The sequence below is a fragment of the Phodopus roborovskii genome, unplaced genomic scaffold (assembly GCF_943737965.1).
Source record: "Phodopus roborovskii unplaced genomic scaffold, PHOROB, whole genome shotgun sequence".
In the NCBI taxonomy this organism is placed as follows: domain Eukaryota; kingdom Metazoa; phylum Chordata; class Mammalia; order Rodentia; family Cricetidae; genus Phodopus; species Phodopus roborovskii.
Window position 1 is genome coordinate 7,270,733 of NW_026126639.1, and position 18,900 is coordinate 7,289,632.

General features: G+C 41.1%; 1 protein-coding gene across 3 annotated transcripts in view; it reads right to left on the reverse strand.

Annotated features, from left to right (window-relative positions):
* Window positions 1-18,900, reverse strand: part of Dennd5b (DENN domain containing 5B) — a 100,999-nt gene that overhangs the window by 8,108 nt on the left and 73,991 nt on the right. For all 3 annotated transcript variants that reach the window (XR_007833619.1, XM_051173310.1, XM_051173312.1), the window contains 7 exons: window positions 17,966-18,118; window positions 17,447-17,525; window positions 10,459-10,540; window positions 5,742-5,870; window positions 4,511-4,632; window positions 2,146-2,291; window positions 332-450 (listed from right to left, as the gene is read on the reverse strand). Coding sequence is in view for 2 of the 3 variants with exons in the window: in XM_051173310.1 (XP_051029267.1) it covers window positions 332-450; window positions 2,146-2,291; window positions 4,511-4,632; window positions 5,742-5,870; window positions 10,459-10,540; window positions 17,447-17,525; window positions 17,966-18,118 (830 nt within the window). In the remaining variant the exon portion in view is untranslated. The remainder of the gene's footprint in view (window positions 1-331; window positions 451-2,145; window positions 2,292-4,510; window positions 4,633-5,741; window positions 5,871-10,458; window positions 10,541-17,446; window positions 17,526-17,965; window positions 18,119-18,900) is intronic.

An 18,900-nucleotide genomic window follows, 5' to 3' on the forward strand; every position in this document is an offset into this window, starting at 1 on the left:
TAGTAACTATATTATTATTACTATTATTATTATTATTATTATTATTATTATTATTATTAATGAATCCTCTCTATGTAGCCTTGGCTCTCCAGGGTAGCCTCAAACTTACAGAGATATACCTGTCTCTGCCTCCTGAGTGCTGGGATTTAAGGTGTATGTAATCACAGCTGGCCAATTTTATGTTCTATAAACATAGATATAGCAAATAATACATCCCCCCAAAAAACTAGTTCAGGAGGTAGTGGGAAGGCTTTAGGAAAATTTAAAACATTTTGTTACCTGAAGAGCCTTGAGACAAAGAATTCTGCTCCTCCTAAGTCCATTTACTCACCTATATGTATGTCCTGTGATTTCATTTCTGACCATGACACAATCCACTAGCCATTTGGCTAGCAATCCGGAGTTATCGTGGCCAATCTGAACCGTAGTGAGCTTTCCCAGGTTCTGGCACTGCAGAGACGGGACCACAAATTATTCTGTACTCAATTCCTTTCAGCTTTGGCGGTGGACTTTGGCTCCACCTAACACTTACAGAGACCTCCCCCTTGACAATGTGCTAAGTTTAACGGCATAGATAACGTCCATGTAGTCTTTGCTCTCAGGGACCATCGTACGACGAGACAGGAGATGGACACTGACTACCACATGGGGTGGAGTGCTTGGTGTGCTGGACCAGAAACATAAGCAAGCACTAGAGGAATGCTGGAGAAGTAACCTTTACTTCTATTTGAGGGATCTGGAAACAGAATCACTGATAATGATTCATGCCTTAACTGAAGGGTGAAAAGGATTTCAGTAAGTGGGGAATAGTCTTATTCAGACTGACTTACAGCAAACAGCCAATTTTTAAAAAATCACTCACTGATACGTTTTTATATTTTTTAAACAAGGGACTAGGCTACAGTTTAGTGGTAGAGTGCTTGTCGAGTATGTTCAAAGCTCTGATCTACTAGAGAAGTTTAAGAAGCTCTTTGCAAAAATCATCTGACCTACAAGTGATGTATTCTAAGACTCCCAGTACGTGCATGGAACTTTCCTAATACCAAATACACTGTATTTTTCCTATATGATGTTCCATGTTTTATGGTCTGGATCCTTCTCTGAAACATTACTCTTACACTGTGGGGCCACTAATAAGTGAAATAAAGGTTACATAGACACAAGCCACTGCCACACCTAGTTAATCTGATAACTGTAGAAAGTGAAGTTATGAATGAACTACAGTTATTATTGTCCTTTCTGGCCCTTTGTGGACAAGTACAAAACACAGCAATGGTAACAGGAATTCTTCCCCCCTCTGCCTCCCAAGTGCTGGGATTAAGAATGGGTGCCACCACCACCTAGCAGTTTTAAACTTTTACATACAAATAGATGTGAGTCTGCTACATACATAAAGCCAAACGGACTGTTGGGCTACGGATTAAGATTCTAAGTGAAAATGGCTATTCCTAGACTCTAAGGAACATGCCTGAAAACAAAACATCAGTTAGTCCTATTTCTCTCCTGAAATACAAGGAAGTTATTTTATTCCTCACATACCAGAACTAACCTGAATATGGGTTCAAACACATGGAAATAAATACTCTACTAGATGGGACCCAAAACTGATAATATAAAAAGTCACATTTACAGGAGCAGGGTGGTAGTGGCACACATCTTTAATCCTAGCACCTGGGAGCCAGAGGTGGGCAGATCTCTGAGTTCAAGGCCACCCAGATTTACAGAGTGAGTTCCAGGACAGCCAGGGCTATTACACAGAGAAACCCTGTCTTGAAAAACAAAACAAAAACCATTCTGTAAATGGCACTATGTGCTTCGAAAGCCATAAACTGGAAATTGGCTCTCCAGTCCTGAGGAGAAACCAGTTTAGGGAAAGCTTTTTATTTAACATTTTCTGTTTGTCTTGTTCTGTGTTAGGCGCTGGGAATTAAGGAACAGGACCTGGTAAAGCCTACTACAAGTAGAAAAATAGTGTCTAGCAATGAAAATGGAAAGCAAACTAGTGTAAGCTGCTTCAGACAACTAACAAGGATATAGTAACAAAACGATCCTGTTTTGTTTGCACGTTCTTTATTTCATTTGCTTCAAGCATGAAAAAGAAAAGCAGAGTTCTTCCATAGAACTAAACGGTATTAGTGAACCCACCTCAAAAGTCATCTCGAGCAGGTTTTTTGGAATCTGCATTACTCCTGTGTCTCCTAGCTCCCCCGAAACACAGATCCACGGGTTTGATGTGATGATCGCATTGCTCAGCTTTTTAATTGGAATGATCGCTGACCTATAAGGAATCACTGAAAGAAAACACAGAAGTGAATTATAAAAAAGCAAAATGAAACAAAACAACCCAACACAATTATCCAGAACTAGATGCTCTCAAGGTATATTTTGCTTATGTATTTATTTTGCTTCTTTTTATGTATATGGGTGTTTTGCCTGCATGTACGGATGCACACATCTGTGTCTAGTGTCCTCAGAGGTCAAAAGAATGGAATCAGATCCCCTGGAACTGGAGTTAGGGTTATTAGAATTATGAACCACCATGTGGGTGCTGGGAACTGATATTTGGCTTTTTATGATCAATTTTTGAGAAACACTCATGAGGGCTCGTGAGGTGGCTCAGTGGTTAAAGACACTTGTTGCCAAGCCTGACAACCTGAGTCTAACCCTGGAACCTCCTGGTGGATGGAAAGAACCAACACCTACAGAATGCTAGGATCAGGTTCCTGAAGTGGGCCACACGCACCAGGAATCTGGGAGAGCCAGATGTAAGCAGATCTCTATGAAGCCTTTTCAAAGGTCTCACCACTACAAGTCACCATCCTGTCATGGGCCTTGGCTAAATGTAAAAGCACAAGAAAATTTGGAATTTAAAGCAGAAACCACCTAAGAACGCTGCTGACTGTTGGCTCATTCTCAGGCTCACACTCAGCTAGCTTTCTTATACAGCTTAGCACCTGTGTAGGGAATGGTGCCACCCACAGTGAGCTGGGCCCGCCTATACCAACTTATAATCAAGGGAAAAAGATCCCTCACAGACACGCTTGCAGGCTAATATGAGCTTCTTGAGCTGTGTAAAGCTGACAGCTAAAGTTTACTAGGGTACTCACTGCTTGGTAGACAAGCCCAGTCCAGCATCCCTCTAAGGTTTCTTTCTGCTTTAAGAGCTTACCTGTTTTGAGTTTCTTGCCCTGATTTACTTCAGTGATAGACTGTAACCTCTAAGAAAAAACGTTTCTTTCCTCAGTTTGCTTTTGGTCATGGTATTTATCATGGCAAAGGGAGGGAACTAGGATACCTGAATATTTCTCTAATATATATTCCAATGCCTCAAGTTGAAAGTTTCTCAGAAAAAGAGAAACCTACAAATACAAGAATATTTTTAGAGGTCCTTATGCATCTTATCATTGTGTATGTGATAGGCCTATGTGAATTCTGGTACATGTGTGTCATGGCTCATTCAGAATTGGTTTTTTTCCCCCATCTTTCCATGGGTTCCAGGGATCAAATTCAGGTCTCTGGGATTGTGTGCAAAGTGCCTTTTTCTGCTGAGACATCTTGCTTGTCCTTTTGTTTGTTTGTTTTGAGATTTGATTTATGCATCCCACTCTGGCCTTGAAAATAGCTGAGAACAACCATGATTTTAGCCATCTTCAGTGACCTTTCTTCTTTAAAATCTTAAAAAAAAAAAAAAAAAAAAAGGCAACCAAAAACATTTGTGTGTGTGAGCATGTGTGAGAGTGTGTGGTGTGAACATATGTGAGTGTAAGAGTGTGTGTGTATATGCCTGTACTTGTCACTTTGGTGCACGTGTAGTGCTCAGAGGGCAACTTTTGGGAATTGGTTCCTTCTACTATGGGAGCTGAATCCAGGTTGTCAGGCTCTGTGGCAAACACCTACTGAGCTATCTTGCCGGATCTCCCTTTCTTCTGAGATAGGACTTTCCTGTGTAGGTGAGGCCAGCCGTGAAGTTTTGATCTTGCCACAGCAGGGGTTATAGGAGCTACACGCCCAGTCTTTAGACTTTTAGATGGGTTTTTTTCTGTGTAACCCTGACTGTCTTAGAACCTAGAGAGATCTGCCTGCTTCTGCCTCCCTAGTGCTGGGATTAAAGCTGTGAGCCACCACTGCCTGGTCTGAGTAGTTTTTCAGTGTGGCATTCGCATAGGCTGGCATTGGAGGGTTAGGGAGTCTCCCACGTTCCTAAATGGAAATTGAGAGGTTGTTGGTGTCCTCCATGCACCCACGGCAGATCTCACTTTTGAAAAGTGAATACTTTTATTCCAAGATTGATTTGAGAATCTCCCACCCCAAAGTCCACTTTTTTCTTTTTTCTTTTTCTTTTTCTTTTTTTTTTTTTTTGAGAAAGGGTCAGGATACGTAGCCCACACTCCCTGGTTCTGAACTGGCAATTTTCTTGTTTCAGCCTTCTGAGTGTCGGGATTGCAACTATTTGCAAACACGCCTGCTCACCTGGAAACTGTTCACTTAAAAGTCAACTGTCCACACTTACTAATAGTGGTGAACACACTGGTAAAGCAGAAATAGTCCACAGCGTTGAGGGAGAGCAGATGGAACAGAAACTGTTCCCTTTCTTCTTCACAACGCAGAAAAGCATACCGCTTATACAGCTTCCTGAGAGGGGTTAACACAAGCACAAAACAGTAGTTACAATTCTCACTCTTAAAAACCATGACTTAAAATTAATATCCCGTGAGTCAAGGCGCCGGTTCAGTGAGTAAAGGCACTTGCTGGGAGAAAACATAACATCCAAAACACCCACAGGTTGTCCTCTGATTTCCACACATTCATGCATTTGAGCAAACCCAAAAAACAAACAAAAACTAAAGATCGATCGATCAATCAATCGAATGAACAAACGAACAAACAAACAAACAAACAAACAAACAAAAAACCCCTCACCTGGGCTGGAGAGAGAGCCCAGTGGGTAAGAGTACTGGCTGTTTTCCCAGAAGACAGGCCACAGACACAGCATTTCATACCGTAATTCTAGTCTGAGGGGATTGAGCATTCTCTTATGTACACATGTAGGACACATACATGCACACAGATAAAACACCCATACGTGTAAAACAAACAAACAGCACACTTGCTTCATCATGTGGGCGCTAGGAATTGGAACTCAGCAGTGCTGGAAGAGCGCTCAGTACTCTGAGGCGCTGAGCGTCCCTCTGGCCCCTTCCATCTCATCTATTTACTCACTCATTAATTCATTTTTGAGAGTGTTTCTCATAAGACCTGGAGTTCACTGATTCAGCTAGAATGGTTGGTCAATGAAGCTAATACAAGTTCGGCCTGTCTTCTGGATGTTACTGTCAGCTTGTGTGGACTAGTAAGCATTTATTTTTCTGATTACAGAACAGCAATCTGGTCTTTGGCTGTTAAATCTGGTGTGCCCTCTCAGAAATGATCAAACATCTACAAAGGTCTTTCTTTTTTGAAGATTATGTATACACTGTTCTGCCGGCACACTGGAAGAGGGCACCAGATCCCCGTAGAGATGATTGTGAGCCTCCAATGTGGCTGCTGGGAACTGAATTCAGCCAATGCCTCTGAGCCACCTCAGCAGCCCCACAAAGGTATTTTCTGAAGCACACCTGTCATTCAAGAATGTACACGTTCATCAGAATTCATGAAGGTGCTAGTTCAGTCCGTCAGCTTATTTAATTTCCTTTGTAAGCACAAGTCACAGAAACAAAATGTCTTGAAAGGCAGAGTCTTACTTGGTCAGCAACTGGTTAGAAAGCAGCTGCTTGAGATGCTGTGACAAAAGCTTCTTTTCTAGAGATAATCTTATCCATGCCCGGGCTCGGCCAACATCAGTCTTGATCTCACTCATGTTCTGAATATGCCTAAAAGTCAGTACCAACAAGAAAGATTTTTTTTTTTTACATTTAAATATATCTTGGTTTTAGACAACTTATATGAATTTTTTTCTTAAAATAATACATCTGATTCATATAAATCACAGTCAAAATACAAGCTCAGAATGACATCAGTCCCCTTTGTCTTTTTTTTGGGGGGGGGATTGGTTTGATACAAGGTCTCTCTGTAGCCCTGGCTATCCTGGAACTCACTCTGTAAACCAGGCTGGCCTGTGAACTCAGAGATCCACCTGCCTCTACCTCCCAAATGAGGCATGTACCATCACCACCCAGCTTAGTCCCCTTTGTCTTAAGTAAGTCCTGGTGTTGCATGGATGGCAAGCAATAGCAAGTCATGGTGAAAAGCGACAGATCAAAATTAACTGACCAATTTGTTAACATTTTACCATTTCTAAATTACCCTTAGAGGCAGTCACATTTAGAATCACACCATCTTTGTAGCAGTCTAGGGGAGCATCTAGATTAATGTTTTCATAAAGAAAAAAACTGGTAACTATTGAAATCAGCAAGGATGTGCCTTAATTTTCTCTTTTAAAAATAAGTCAGAAAAGAACTAAAAAGTATTAACAATGTTGGGCCCAGAAAAGTTCTTTTATATTTAGATGAAGAAATGGGTAATATACATTTTTTGTTGTTTAATTATTGAGACAGGGCCTCACTATGTAGCCCTAGCTGGCCTGGAACTCATCATGCAGACCAAGCTGGCTTCAAACACACAGATCCATTTGCCTCTGCCTCCTAAAAGCAGGGATTAAATGCATATTCCACCATGCCTGGCTTGGGTAAATGTCTGTTTGTTTGTCTTGTTTTGTTTTGTCAAGACAGGGTTTCTCTGTGTTGTAGCCTTGCCTGTCTTGGAACTCTTTGTAGACCAGGCTGGCCTCTAACTCAGAGATCTGCCTGCCTTTGCCTCCTGAGTGCTGGGATTAGAGGCGTGAGCCACTACCTTGATATAACACACATTTTGAGGGCAGGCTAAAGCTTCAGAGATTTCACCTGAATCTGAGATTTAGTGGCACACCAGAACTAACATTTCACCAGGAATGGTGGTTCATGCCTATAAAACCAGCGTTCAGTAGGCAGAGGCAAGCAGATCTCTTAAGAGTTCCCGGTTAGCCAAGAAAAAAAAAGTAAAACAATTTGATAGTGAAGCTACATTTTGTTTGTTTTGAAGATTTAAATATGTGTGCATTTGGAAGTGGAGGGTATATATTTGTACATGAGTGCAGGTGTTCAAGGAGCTTAGAAGACAGTGTTAGATTACCTGGAGCTAGAGTCACAGGCATTATAAGCTGCCTTGGCACAGGTGCTAGGAACAAAATTCAGGTCCTCTGCAAGAACACTGACCACCCTCTCCCACACACACAGAGAGAACCCAGGTTCAATTCCCAGCATCCACATGGTGGCTCACAGCTGTCTGAAACTCCAGTTTCAGGGGACCTGAGACCCTCACCCAGACGTACATACAGGCAAAACAACAATGCACAAACAAAATAATATATATTTGGTTTATTTATTTAAAGAACGGTGTAGGCTTTTAACCACTGAGTCATTTCTCCAGGCCCACAAGTTCTTATTTGAAGTAACTGCTTTGGTTACTTTAAACAGTGTTAGAGGACATAAGCAGAACTATGCTGATTTACTTGTCGGTTTTTTTGGGGGGCAGGATCTGTTTATGTAGTTCTGGCTGTCTTAGAACTTGCTATGCAGACCAGACTAGACTAGAACTCACAGAAATCCACAAGCTGCTATGCCACCACACGTGGCAATGTGTTGAAAAGTCTTAAAACAAGGAAATTGTGTGACCAATCTCAAGTGAATGTTATATATGTGTATAAATGAGAGTTCTGTATGTAGGTCAATGCTGGATCCAGAATGAATTTATTTTCTTAAGCAATTTTCCTCCCAGCTGAGAAAGGAAAAATCAGAAAAAGAAGACAAGGTAAATAGTAAAAACCAACTCTAGTGAAAGGTCTTTGCTAGTGTGGCTCATCACAACACACACACACACACACACACACATGTGCTGTGGATTATGCTTATTATTAAATAAAAGCTGCTTAGCTGATAGCTGGGCAGGAAGATATTAAATGCAAGAGCCAGACTAGAATTTTGGGATAAGGAGGGGCAGAATCAGATTCGATGGCAAATGCAGAGAGACAAGATGAGAATTCTATATTGAGGAAAGGTACCAGGCCACATGGCTAAACTCTGATAAGAGTTATGGGTTAATTTAAGTGTAACAGTGAGTAATAAGCCTGAGTTATCAGCTGAGCATTTATAAGTAATATTAAGTCTCTCTGTGGTAATTTGAGAAGCAGCTGCTGGGTACTTGGGGCTGGTGGACAGGAGAGAAACATCTATTTACACACACACACACACACACACACACACACAGAGAGAGAGAGAGAGAGAGAGAGAGAGAGAGAGAGAGAGAGAGGTACTTGTAATCCTTGTGCTTGGGAGACAGAGACAGGAGAGGCTTTCTAGTTAGTCCACCTAGCCCAGTTGACAAAGTCTATGGCAATGAAATTGTATCTAAAACAAGAGTGGATACCACTCAAGAAAAGACACAAGAGGTTGCCCTTTGGCCTGCCTACACACACACACTCACTCACACACGCACAAATTATACTAACAAAGTACACCTTTAAGGGAAAGTTGTGAGTGGCTTTTTGTTTGTCTGTTTTGAGACGCGGTCTCTTTAATTTAGTTTTGGCTGTCCTGGAACTCATTATGTAGACCGGGCTGGTCTCAAACTCACAGAGATCCCCTGCTTCTTCTTCCACGTGCTGAGATCAAAGACACATACCACCACAAAAGTCACAAGTCCTTTCCACCTTATTTTCTTTTCAAATTTATTTTTATGTGCACTGGTGATGGGAGATGTTATTCTGTAAATATGTTTCTTGCACTGGTTAATGAATAAAGCACTGTTGGCCAATAGGAAAGCAAGATAGGCGGGACTAGGAGACAAGGAGGATTTGAGGAAGTAGTAGGGAGGAGTCAGCATGGAGAGACTGGAGAGAGCAGACACTGGCCCCACTCTCCCTTAAGATGAGACCACGTGGAAATACTTAGATTAACAGAAATGGGTTAATACTTAAGACAGAGCTAGCCAATAAGAAACTAGTACCTGGCCAACAGAATTATATCTAATACAGAGTCTCTGTGTGTTCTTTGGGGCTGGCGTGACGGTGGGTCCAGGCCAGGGGGAAAAAACTACTTGTAACACATTGGTGTTTTGCCTGCATGCATGTCTGTGTGAGGATAGCACACCCCATAGAACTGGAGTTATAGATAGTGGTGAGCTCCCATGTGAGTGATGGGAATTGAACCTGGGCTCAATTCTACAATAGCAGCCAAAGCTCTTGACCACTGAGCCATCTCCTAGCCCTGGAACAAAACATCATAAGTGTTACAGTTAATTTGTATTTTATATACACACACATTTTGAACTTTCATATCTTAAATGTTGACTAAATATTGTACTTAAAATGTTTATAAGAAAAAAAGCTTAACTTTTTCCACTCATTCTTATGTTGTTTGTTTTGTTTCAAGGCAGAGTTTCTCTGTGTTGTAATAGCCCTGATCGCCCCAGAACTTGCTTTGTAGACTAGGCTGGCCTTGAACTCACAGAGACCAGCCTGCCCAGTCTACCTCCCAATTGCCTCTGCTTCCCAGATGCTGGAATTCAAGGCATGTCTCACCATTCCCTGTCAAGAAATGCTATTTTTTTTTTTAAGATATAAGGAAATGCTATTTTTAATATTTGTAGTTTTAAAGCTGTATCTTGTTGGGTGGTAGTGGCACACTCCTTTAGTACTTCTTTAGTTGGAGGCAGAGGCAGGTGGATCTCTGTTGAGTTCGAGGCCAGTCTGGTCTACAGGGTAAGTTCCAGGACAGCCAGGGCTCCACAGACAAACCCTGTCTCGAAAAACAAACAGATATAAAAAGAAAAAAATGTATCTTTCTGAGACCAATTTTTCTGCTAAGCCAGCGGCTAAGCCACCTGCTTTCATCTATATTTTTTGTCTACCTATCTATAGATAACATGCATTTAAGAGATTTTTCAAAGAGAAATTACAGTTTATAGCTGTTTCATAGAAAGATCTTCCCAACTGTCTCTTCCCATTTTATTTAATGTAGAAAACAAAACAAAACAGCACAATAGTCAGCAATTAAAATTTAGGCTGGAGGGGATGGCTGTGCAGTTAAAGGCATTTATTGCTCTTCATTCAGGTTCAGTTCTCAGTACCCATATGGTGGCTCGCAACCATCCCTAACCCTGGTTTCAGGAGATCCAGTTCCCTCCTCTGAACTCTGGGCACCAGGCATGCATATATATGGTTTACATATGTGTAAATGCAGGCCCAACACTAATACTTATAAGACAAGCTAAAAGTAAAGAAACAAATGAAAAACCACACTTATAATTATGAAAATACTTTCTTCAGAATATGTAAACAAAAGGTATGGCCGTAATCACTCGAGCAACTCAGGTGAAAGCTACGCTTCACAGTTACCACCATTCCTTAACATGTGCAACAAATACCTCATGTCTTGAATAAGAGAGACCCTGAGTGTTGGTAACATAACTCCTGAGTCAGATTTTCTTCTTTCTGGTCCAAGGGCAACTATGTAGAAAAATATTAGCAAAGTGTTAGGAAAATAACAGTAAAAATTTACACTTTAATTAAAATATTTTTTTCAACACAGATCTGTCTGTGTAACCCTGGCTGGCCTTGAACTCACAGAGATCCACTTGCTTCTGCCTCCCAAATGTTGGGATTGAAAGGGTGTATCACCATGTTTGGCCTATTGACACATTTTTAAGATAATTTTTCAAGAGTTTGAGACTTCTGGGTAGTGGTGGCGCACGCCTTTAATCCCAGCACTTGGGAGGCAGAGACAGGAGGATCTCTGTGAGTTCGAGGCCAGCCTGGTCTACAGCATGAGTTTCAGGACAGACAATGCTACATACAGAGAGACCCTGTCTCAAAAAACCAAAACCAACCAAACAAAAACATTTCTGAGATTACAATATCGTTTGCCTCTTCCCTTCCCTCCGCCCCCTCCCCGAAACCCTCTCATATGTACCCTACATTCCTCACACCTTTGTTCTCATTCAGATTCATGGCCTCCTTTTCTTTGTTACTAGATATGTGTATGTTTATGTATTTCTAAATACATAAGCACAGCCTGCTCTGTCTGCACACTGTTACTTGTATGTATATTTTTAGGGCTGACCATTTAGCATCAATATGTTTATTATTAATACAGTAAACAGGTGTGTTCTTTCTAAACAAGCTGTGGCTATAAGTTTAAAACAAGTATTTTATGAAAGTACAACTAGAAAATAATGCAGTATATGTAAATTCTGGCCTCAAGGACCAGCCATTTAGCTATTTATTTGTTCTCATGGTGCTGGATAATTAATCACTCAAAGGCAATGTTGAGAAGTTAAGCTATTAAGTATGTGAGCCTTCATCTTTAGACTGGAAAACTATTTACGGCTTTTTGATTTTTTTGAGACAATGTCTCATGTAGCTAAGACTGTCTTCTAATCCCAAATGCTAGGATGACATGTATGTGACACTATGCCCTGTTCATGTGATTCTGAGGACTGAACATCCTTGGCCCAGAAAAACATCTAATGTTTAAACTTTAGAAAACTTTTTTTTTCTTTTCTTTCTTCTTCTTGTTTTTGAGATGAGGTTTCTCTGTGTAACAGCCCTGGCTATTCTGGAACTTGCTTCCTAGATGAGGCCTGCCTCTGCTTCTGAGGGTTAGGTTTAAAAGGGTATGCTACCACTCCCAGCTTTTCTCCTTTCTTTGCATTTTATTATTATTTTTTTATTTAATGTAACTGTTTTGGTTCTTTAGGTTGGTAAATTCCTCCTTCCAAGTTCAGAATCCTAACTACGATATGCATATCATACAAAGTGAGTATTTAAATTGACTTGTAAAAGTATACGGTATTATTAATGGTTTTCTTTCCTTTTCTTCTTTCTTCTTTTTAATTTTGAGACAGGATCATTCTCTGTAGTTGGCTATCCTAGAACTAACTATGTACTCTAGACTGGCTCAACTCACACAGACCTATCTCCCTTGGTCTCTCAAATGCTATGATTAAAGGTATGCATAATCATGCTTGGTAATTTTTTTTTAAATGAATTAAATGCTTAAATGCTACATTTATTTCACATTATTAAAACGTTTAAATGCCATGTGCATGTTTGGCATGTGTTTGGTCCGTGGATGCCAGAAGAGGGTATCAAATCCCCAGGGACTGAGAGCCATCACGTGAGCTCTGGAAATCAAATCCAGATCCCCTAGAAGAGCAACGACTGTTCTTAACCACCGAGCTTGCTTTCCAGTTCCACAGCTAGCATTTGCAAAAGGAGGAAAATAACTCTTAAAGCAAGCACAGAGCACACAGCCACGGGCTCACTTTTGATGAGATGCAAAGGAATTTTGTATCCCTTCTTCATTTCCATTTTCTCATCTGTAAATGGAAAACTAAACTTTAGCACCACTGAGGGAACTTAAAGTGTGGATTTTGCTTTATGTTATAGCCACCTTTTCTCAGTTTTTAGGTGCACTGATGTTGACAAGCCAGGATATAATACTGGAACAGATGCTTGCTTTTCTCCTGCCCATGCCACCGAGGGAGGGTCAGTGAAAATCTTAGTGTATTAGATCTTTATGGTTTTGGTGCTTGGTGGAAAAGCTGGACTCGTGTCTAATAGACATAAATGATCACTTATGGGACTGACAAGGAGGCTCTAGAGGGTGGTCAGGAGACAGGGTCTCTCTACATAGCCCTGGCCATCACAGAACTTACTATGTAGACCAGGCTGTCCTTGAACTCACAGAGACCCACCTGTTTATTCCTTCCAAGTGCTGGGATTAAATGGATGTGCCACAACATCTGGCTTAGGGAAGGTAATTTCCAACTGGCACTTTAAAGACAAATCTCTTTGACACACAGGGAAGTAATGCACATTGAGGAAATTGTCTTAGACACTTGCAGGGAATTTGACATCTTTATCTTCCCATTGAGTCCACCCTAGCTCACATGCGTTATTAGCGTGCATTATTCTCTGGGGGGTAGAAAGTCAAATGGCTCCAAGAATGACTCTTCATTCCACATGGCAACATAAAATACAGCCACACAAACAGTAAGAAATACGGTGGCACACACCTGTATGCCCAGCATTTGGAAGGTGAGGCAGCAGGATCAGCAGTTCAAGGTCATCTCTGGCAACAAGAAATCCTGTCTCAATAAACAGAACTGGACAAAATAACAAGCTCAAAACAAAATCCTGAGAAGTGGGAGAAGGTATGAACCAGAGGAAAAGACCTGAAACTATAATCAGCAAGTTGACTAGAAAGAGAAACAACGAGGAGCCAGAAAGCTTAAGAGATGCTCATAATAAATAGGCGTCCTACAGGTAAAGGGACTGTTAATTTGGACAGGGAATGTGCCCCCCAAAATTGTGTTTATGGCTTAGTTCCTAACACAGTGTTCACATGTGGCATAACATTTGGGAGGTGATTGAATCATCTGGACGCTAGCCTAATCAGTGGATCAAGTCACTGATGGACTACAGTCTGACGGCATTGGGAGGTGGCAGAAACTAGAAGGTGGGGCCTGCGTTGATCAAGCAGGTCACTGAAGAGTGTGCACCGGGACTGTGCATTTTGTCCATCTCTACTCCCTGGCAGCCCTGAAGTAGGCAGTGTTACTCTACCACCAATTTTTAAGTCTAAAACTTTTTTTGTTTGTTCTTATTTTTTAAGACAGGGTTTCTCTGTCTAACAGTTCCGGCTGTCCTGGAACTCGATTTGTAGACCAGGCTGACCCCAAACTCACTGAGATCTGCCTGCATCTGCCTCCCTTCTATTGAAACAATAGACAGACTTCAAGCATTATACGGCGCAGGGCTGGTGAGATGGCTCAGCTTTATCAGTATGCGTTGCTCTTGCAAAGGACTCCACATTTGGTTCCATCCCTCATGTTGGGTTGGGCAGCCCACAACTACCTGCAGCTATATCATGAGGGTACTGGAGGCCCTCTTCTGGCCTCTAGAGACATTTACACACTACAATCATATAATTAAAACATTTCAAGGTTACGCTGGGTAAGTGCTGATGCCTGCCTTCAATCCCAGCACTAGGGGAAGCAGAAGTTATCAGATCTCCATAAAGTTGAAGCCAGCCAGATCAGCCAGCCAGAGCCACATAGTGGGACTCTGTCTAAAAACAAGGGAAAAGTTACATGGTTGCCATTAACCTTACTGTGATCACTGAAGTACTGTTTACTCTGGTATCATTAGCCCTCATCGATTTGACAGGGCAGCAGACTATGTAACTGCATATGCCTTTGGAGTACTTTCGTTTGCCTTTCACTTTAGAGTTTGCTGGAGGTCACTGAAGATATTTAGGAGTCTGATTTCTAACTGAAACACTCAACACTTGGCCCGCGAAAACACAAGAGCTGTGAGTGTTTCCCAAAATCAGCTGAGCATTCTCACATGCCTTTTTGGGCATCAAGGTTGAATTTGTCTATCTCATCTTAACTGAACTTGGCTTTCCAACATTTTACCCCACAAACAGCTACTTCTTAGGAATTTATTTTCTTTTGAGACAGGGCCTAATACATACGCCAGGGATGGCCTCCGACTTTTGATCCTCTTGCTACCACACCTAAAGGGTTGGGATTTCCATTACGTTCAGCTCTGCCTTCTCTAACCACTTACTGGCCTTCTAGTTATGGTCAAGTGAAATTTAGCTTATATGGCTACGATTCCTGTTAGATACAGGACAGAGACCGATGTACTTTTATTTTCTATGTAGCAAACATGGAAGGAGAGGTGGGCATTAGAGATCTAAATCTAAATTGGTATAAATATATTTATGCTGAAGGTATCAGGGCACTGACAAGCTCTTGAGAGGAGTTTCAGGGCAATGTAGTATCAAATCCATACTCCCAGTTGCCTTAAAAGATATATTAAAAATGAAAAGATGGCTCAGAGGTAAAGAACATTGGCTGGCCTTGCAGAGGTCCGGAGTTCAATTCTTAGCAACCACATGGTAGTAATGAGATCTGGCGCCCTCTTCTGGCCTGCAGCCATACATGCAGGCAGAACACTGTATAATAAATAAATTTTAAACAAACTCTGTAGAGTGGTGCTACCTTGGGTAGGGATTGTGAAGGAAAAGGAATTGGGGATGAATACACGGGTATCTCTTTACTTCCCTTCTTTCATTTGTTTGTTCTTTTTTATTTTTATTTTCAGTACTGGGGATTGAACTTGGGGTCTCACACTTGCTAGGTGGGTACTCTTCCACTGAGCTACATCCTCAACTGGCTACGTTTTACTTCCTAAGTTAGCTTATGTGATTTTTAGATCACACACACACACACACACACCCATTCTATGGTCTCTAGGTGGTCAAAAGATAATTTTGTGGCATTCTCTCCAGGGATCAAACCCAGGTTTTCAGAGCTAGCAGAGGGAACTTTACTCCCTGAGCCGTACCACTGACTCTAACAGCTGAGTGTGGTGGTACATGCCCTTGATCTCAGCATTCTGAAGGCAGAGGCAGGGGGATCTCTGTGAGGTCAAGGCCAGCTTGGTCTACATGGTGAGTTCCAGGTCAGCCACAGCTACACAGTGAGACCATGTCTCAAAAAAAAAAAAAAAAAAAAAAAAAAACAAAACAAAACAAAACAAAAAAAACCCTTTTATTTCTGAATTTTTAAAAAGAATTTATAATTTAAAAAAATGGTTCCTAAATGGCTAATTCACTATAAAATCTTTTCCTACTCCATTTCAGGTTTTTTTTGGGATAAGGTCTCATCACATGGACTGGCTTAGAAAGGATGAGCCTCCTTCCTCAGTGTAAGTGCTGGGATTATAGCCACGTGCCACCAAATCCAGCCCAAACATTTAATTTCTACTAACTTCCTACTGTTAATTGTACGTTTTATGAAATAGATGATTACCTTACACAAAGCAAACCAAGCAATCTCTGGGCTGCAGATATGACTCAGTGGCTAATGCCCTGGATTTGACCACCAGCTCGGCCAAGAAAAAACAAACTCATTGTGGAAAAAAAAAAAGTAATAGTTGTATTATTTGACATAAGGAGAGAACCTTGTATAATTCTGATTAATGGGAGAATTATGGTACCAATACCATGAGATGCTGTCTATAGACTGAAGAATCTAAGTTGTGTGTGGTGATACAGGCAGGTAGTCCCAGCTACACAGAGCTAAGGTGGAACATACACCAAGTCTGAGGTCAGCCCGAGCATTGAAGTCAGAGCCCTATCTCAAAAAGAAGGAAACAAGCTAAGCAAAAGAACCTGACTCTTAAATAGTCTTGGAGATGAATATGGTATTTCTCCTGAGAGTTTATTTGTAAATACAAGGTCCAGGATTTGATCCTGACATCACTAAAAAAAAAATAAATAAATAAATAAATAAAATAAAATAAAATAAAATAAAAAGGGATAGTGAGATAGGGCAGTGAATAAAGGCATTTACCACCAAACAAGCAACCAAAGTTAAATTCTCAGTTCCCACCAAGCAGAAGACAACCCATTCGAGCTGTCCTCTAACTTCCACATATACTGGCCCACATTAAAAAAAAGAAAGAAAAAATTAAGTAAGATGTAACAGAAGACATTAAGATTATTGCAGGGTGGTAGTGGCACAGCCTTTAGTCCCAGCACTTGGGAAGAGGCTTGCGGATTTCTGAGTTTGAGGCCAGCCTGATCTACAGAGTGAGATCCAGGACAGCTAAGGATATACACAGAGACCCTGTCTGAAAAAAAAATTTTTTTTAAAATATTAGTGATGGTCACAAAACTTTTTCTTTTTCTTATTTTTTTCCAAGACAGGGTTTCTCTGTGTAGCTTTGGAGCCTGTCCTGGCACTGGTCCTGTAGACCAGGTTGAATTCTAACTCACAGATATCTACCTGCCTCTGCCTCCCAAGTGATGGGATTAAAGGTGTGTGCTATCTCTGCCCGTACAAACTTTAATAATAATAATAATAATAATAATAATAATAATAATAATAATAATAATAAACAACAGCATATACCTTACCACACTCTAGTACTGGGAGGATGTACCTGTATAATCCTTCACAATTAATTGTTTGTTTTTTTGTATCAACATGATCACTCTGGACAGCTACTATCCTTTTCTCTGCCTTACAATGAGAAAACAGAAGCTTGGAAGGGTCAAGTGAGTTTCCATTGATTAATGTCTTGTAATATGGCTCTTTCTGTTTTAACCTTATTGGCAACATGGGTAAATTTTAGACTGAGATGCACCCACCTAAACCGATTCTTCTCACTGCCTCAAACTGCCCAGTCTATCAACCAATCTATCTCAAGCTAGGTGTGTGGCCCATGCCTATCGTCCTAGCACTTGGGAGGTGAAGGCAGGAAGATGGAGAATGCAAGGTCACACCAGGATGCACCAGACTTGAAGCAATCTACCCTATCCCAACACCTTCTTACCTGGTGAATCTGTGAGGGGCTCTTGCTTCTCCTCTCTGTCCTGAAACTGAATTAAATGTGACCACAACGCAGACTTCCCCTGAAATCACAAGACACACAAAATGTTCACTTTAAAGAAACAATTCATCACCAAATAATTTCCCATCAAGACCATCTCTCTGTGCCTCCCAAGTGCTCAGATTAAACATAATTTTCAGGGGTATCTTTTCTCCTTCTATGAGGTGGGTTCCAGAGGTCAAACTGTCAGGCTTGGTGCCAAGCAGTCTTGTTAGCCTCCTTCCTTCCTTCCTTCCTTCCTTCCTTCCTTCCTTCCTTCCTTCCTTCCTTCCTTCTTTTTTTATTTTGAGACAAGGTCTCTGTAACCCTGGCTATCCTGGAGCCAACAGCTCTGTAGACCAGGCTGGCTTCAAACTCATGGAGATCCACCTGCCTTCCTTCCCGAATGCTGCCACCTTGAACAGCCCCTTGACACGAATAGGACCCTTAACGGGCCGTGCCACCAGCGCCTGAGGTAGTTACCTGCTTGACCTGTAAGCCATGGCTCCATATCCTCTCCAGTAGGTCACAGAGGCTGGCGATCAAGGTGTTCTCCTCCAAGCCGGTGATGCTGGCTTCTCCGTGGCCCAGTTCCACTGCTTCATGCCCCATCTTCTCTACCAACATGCGCTTTGTCTAAAAACATCACGGCCAGTCACAAGTTATCACAGTGGTGAAACTCAAAGCCAAGGAATCAATGACTTGTTCAGGAGACTTAGCTTCCCTTCATCACAATTCTGATTACAGACTTCAGGTACCATGGAGAAAATAGCTTAATCTGGTCATCAGCTAGCTGGTTGGAGTATTATCTTCTATATTTTACTATTATGTCAGAGAAATATCAGGACCACTAATGAAACAATACTATTTGTAAGGCATCAAAATGTTGGGAAAAAAAACACCACATATAATTTAAGATTATTGACTTCTATAACAGTAGAATTGTTCTAGAATTTCTGAAATTGAATTGCCTTGGATCTAAAATGCACCTTCTGACCCCAGAACCTCATCCTGTCACTACAAGCTGACCTTTACAGATGCCAGCATCTGGACAAACTAAAGGTTTCTATACTTAAGCTAAACTGCAACAGAAATGAGCAGCTCTACGTTTTTCTTTTCTTTTTGAGAACTTCCTAGTTTGTGAGTGAACTAGGGTTCTCCCCATCTCCCCATTTTCTCTCTCATTTGCTCACAAGGATGTATCAGAAAATGAAAACCATTTTCAGGAAAATCAATTCATATCAACTTTAGCTAGTCTTGCACAGGCAAAGCGAGAAAGCTACAGCTCATCTAGGTAGTACCTTGTCTAATTACCTGTATACACTGATACTGAAAACAGTACTTTATTGAATATGCTCACAAGTTACTTATAAAACTAAGGTTGTTTTTTTCCATTTATATGCCTACCTCATATAAAG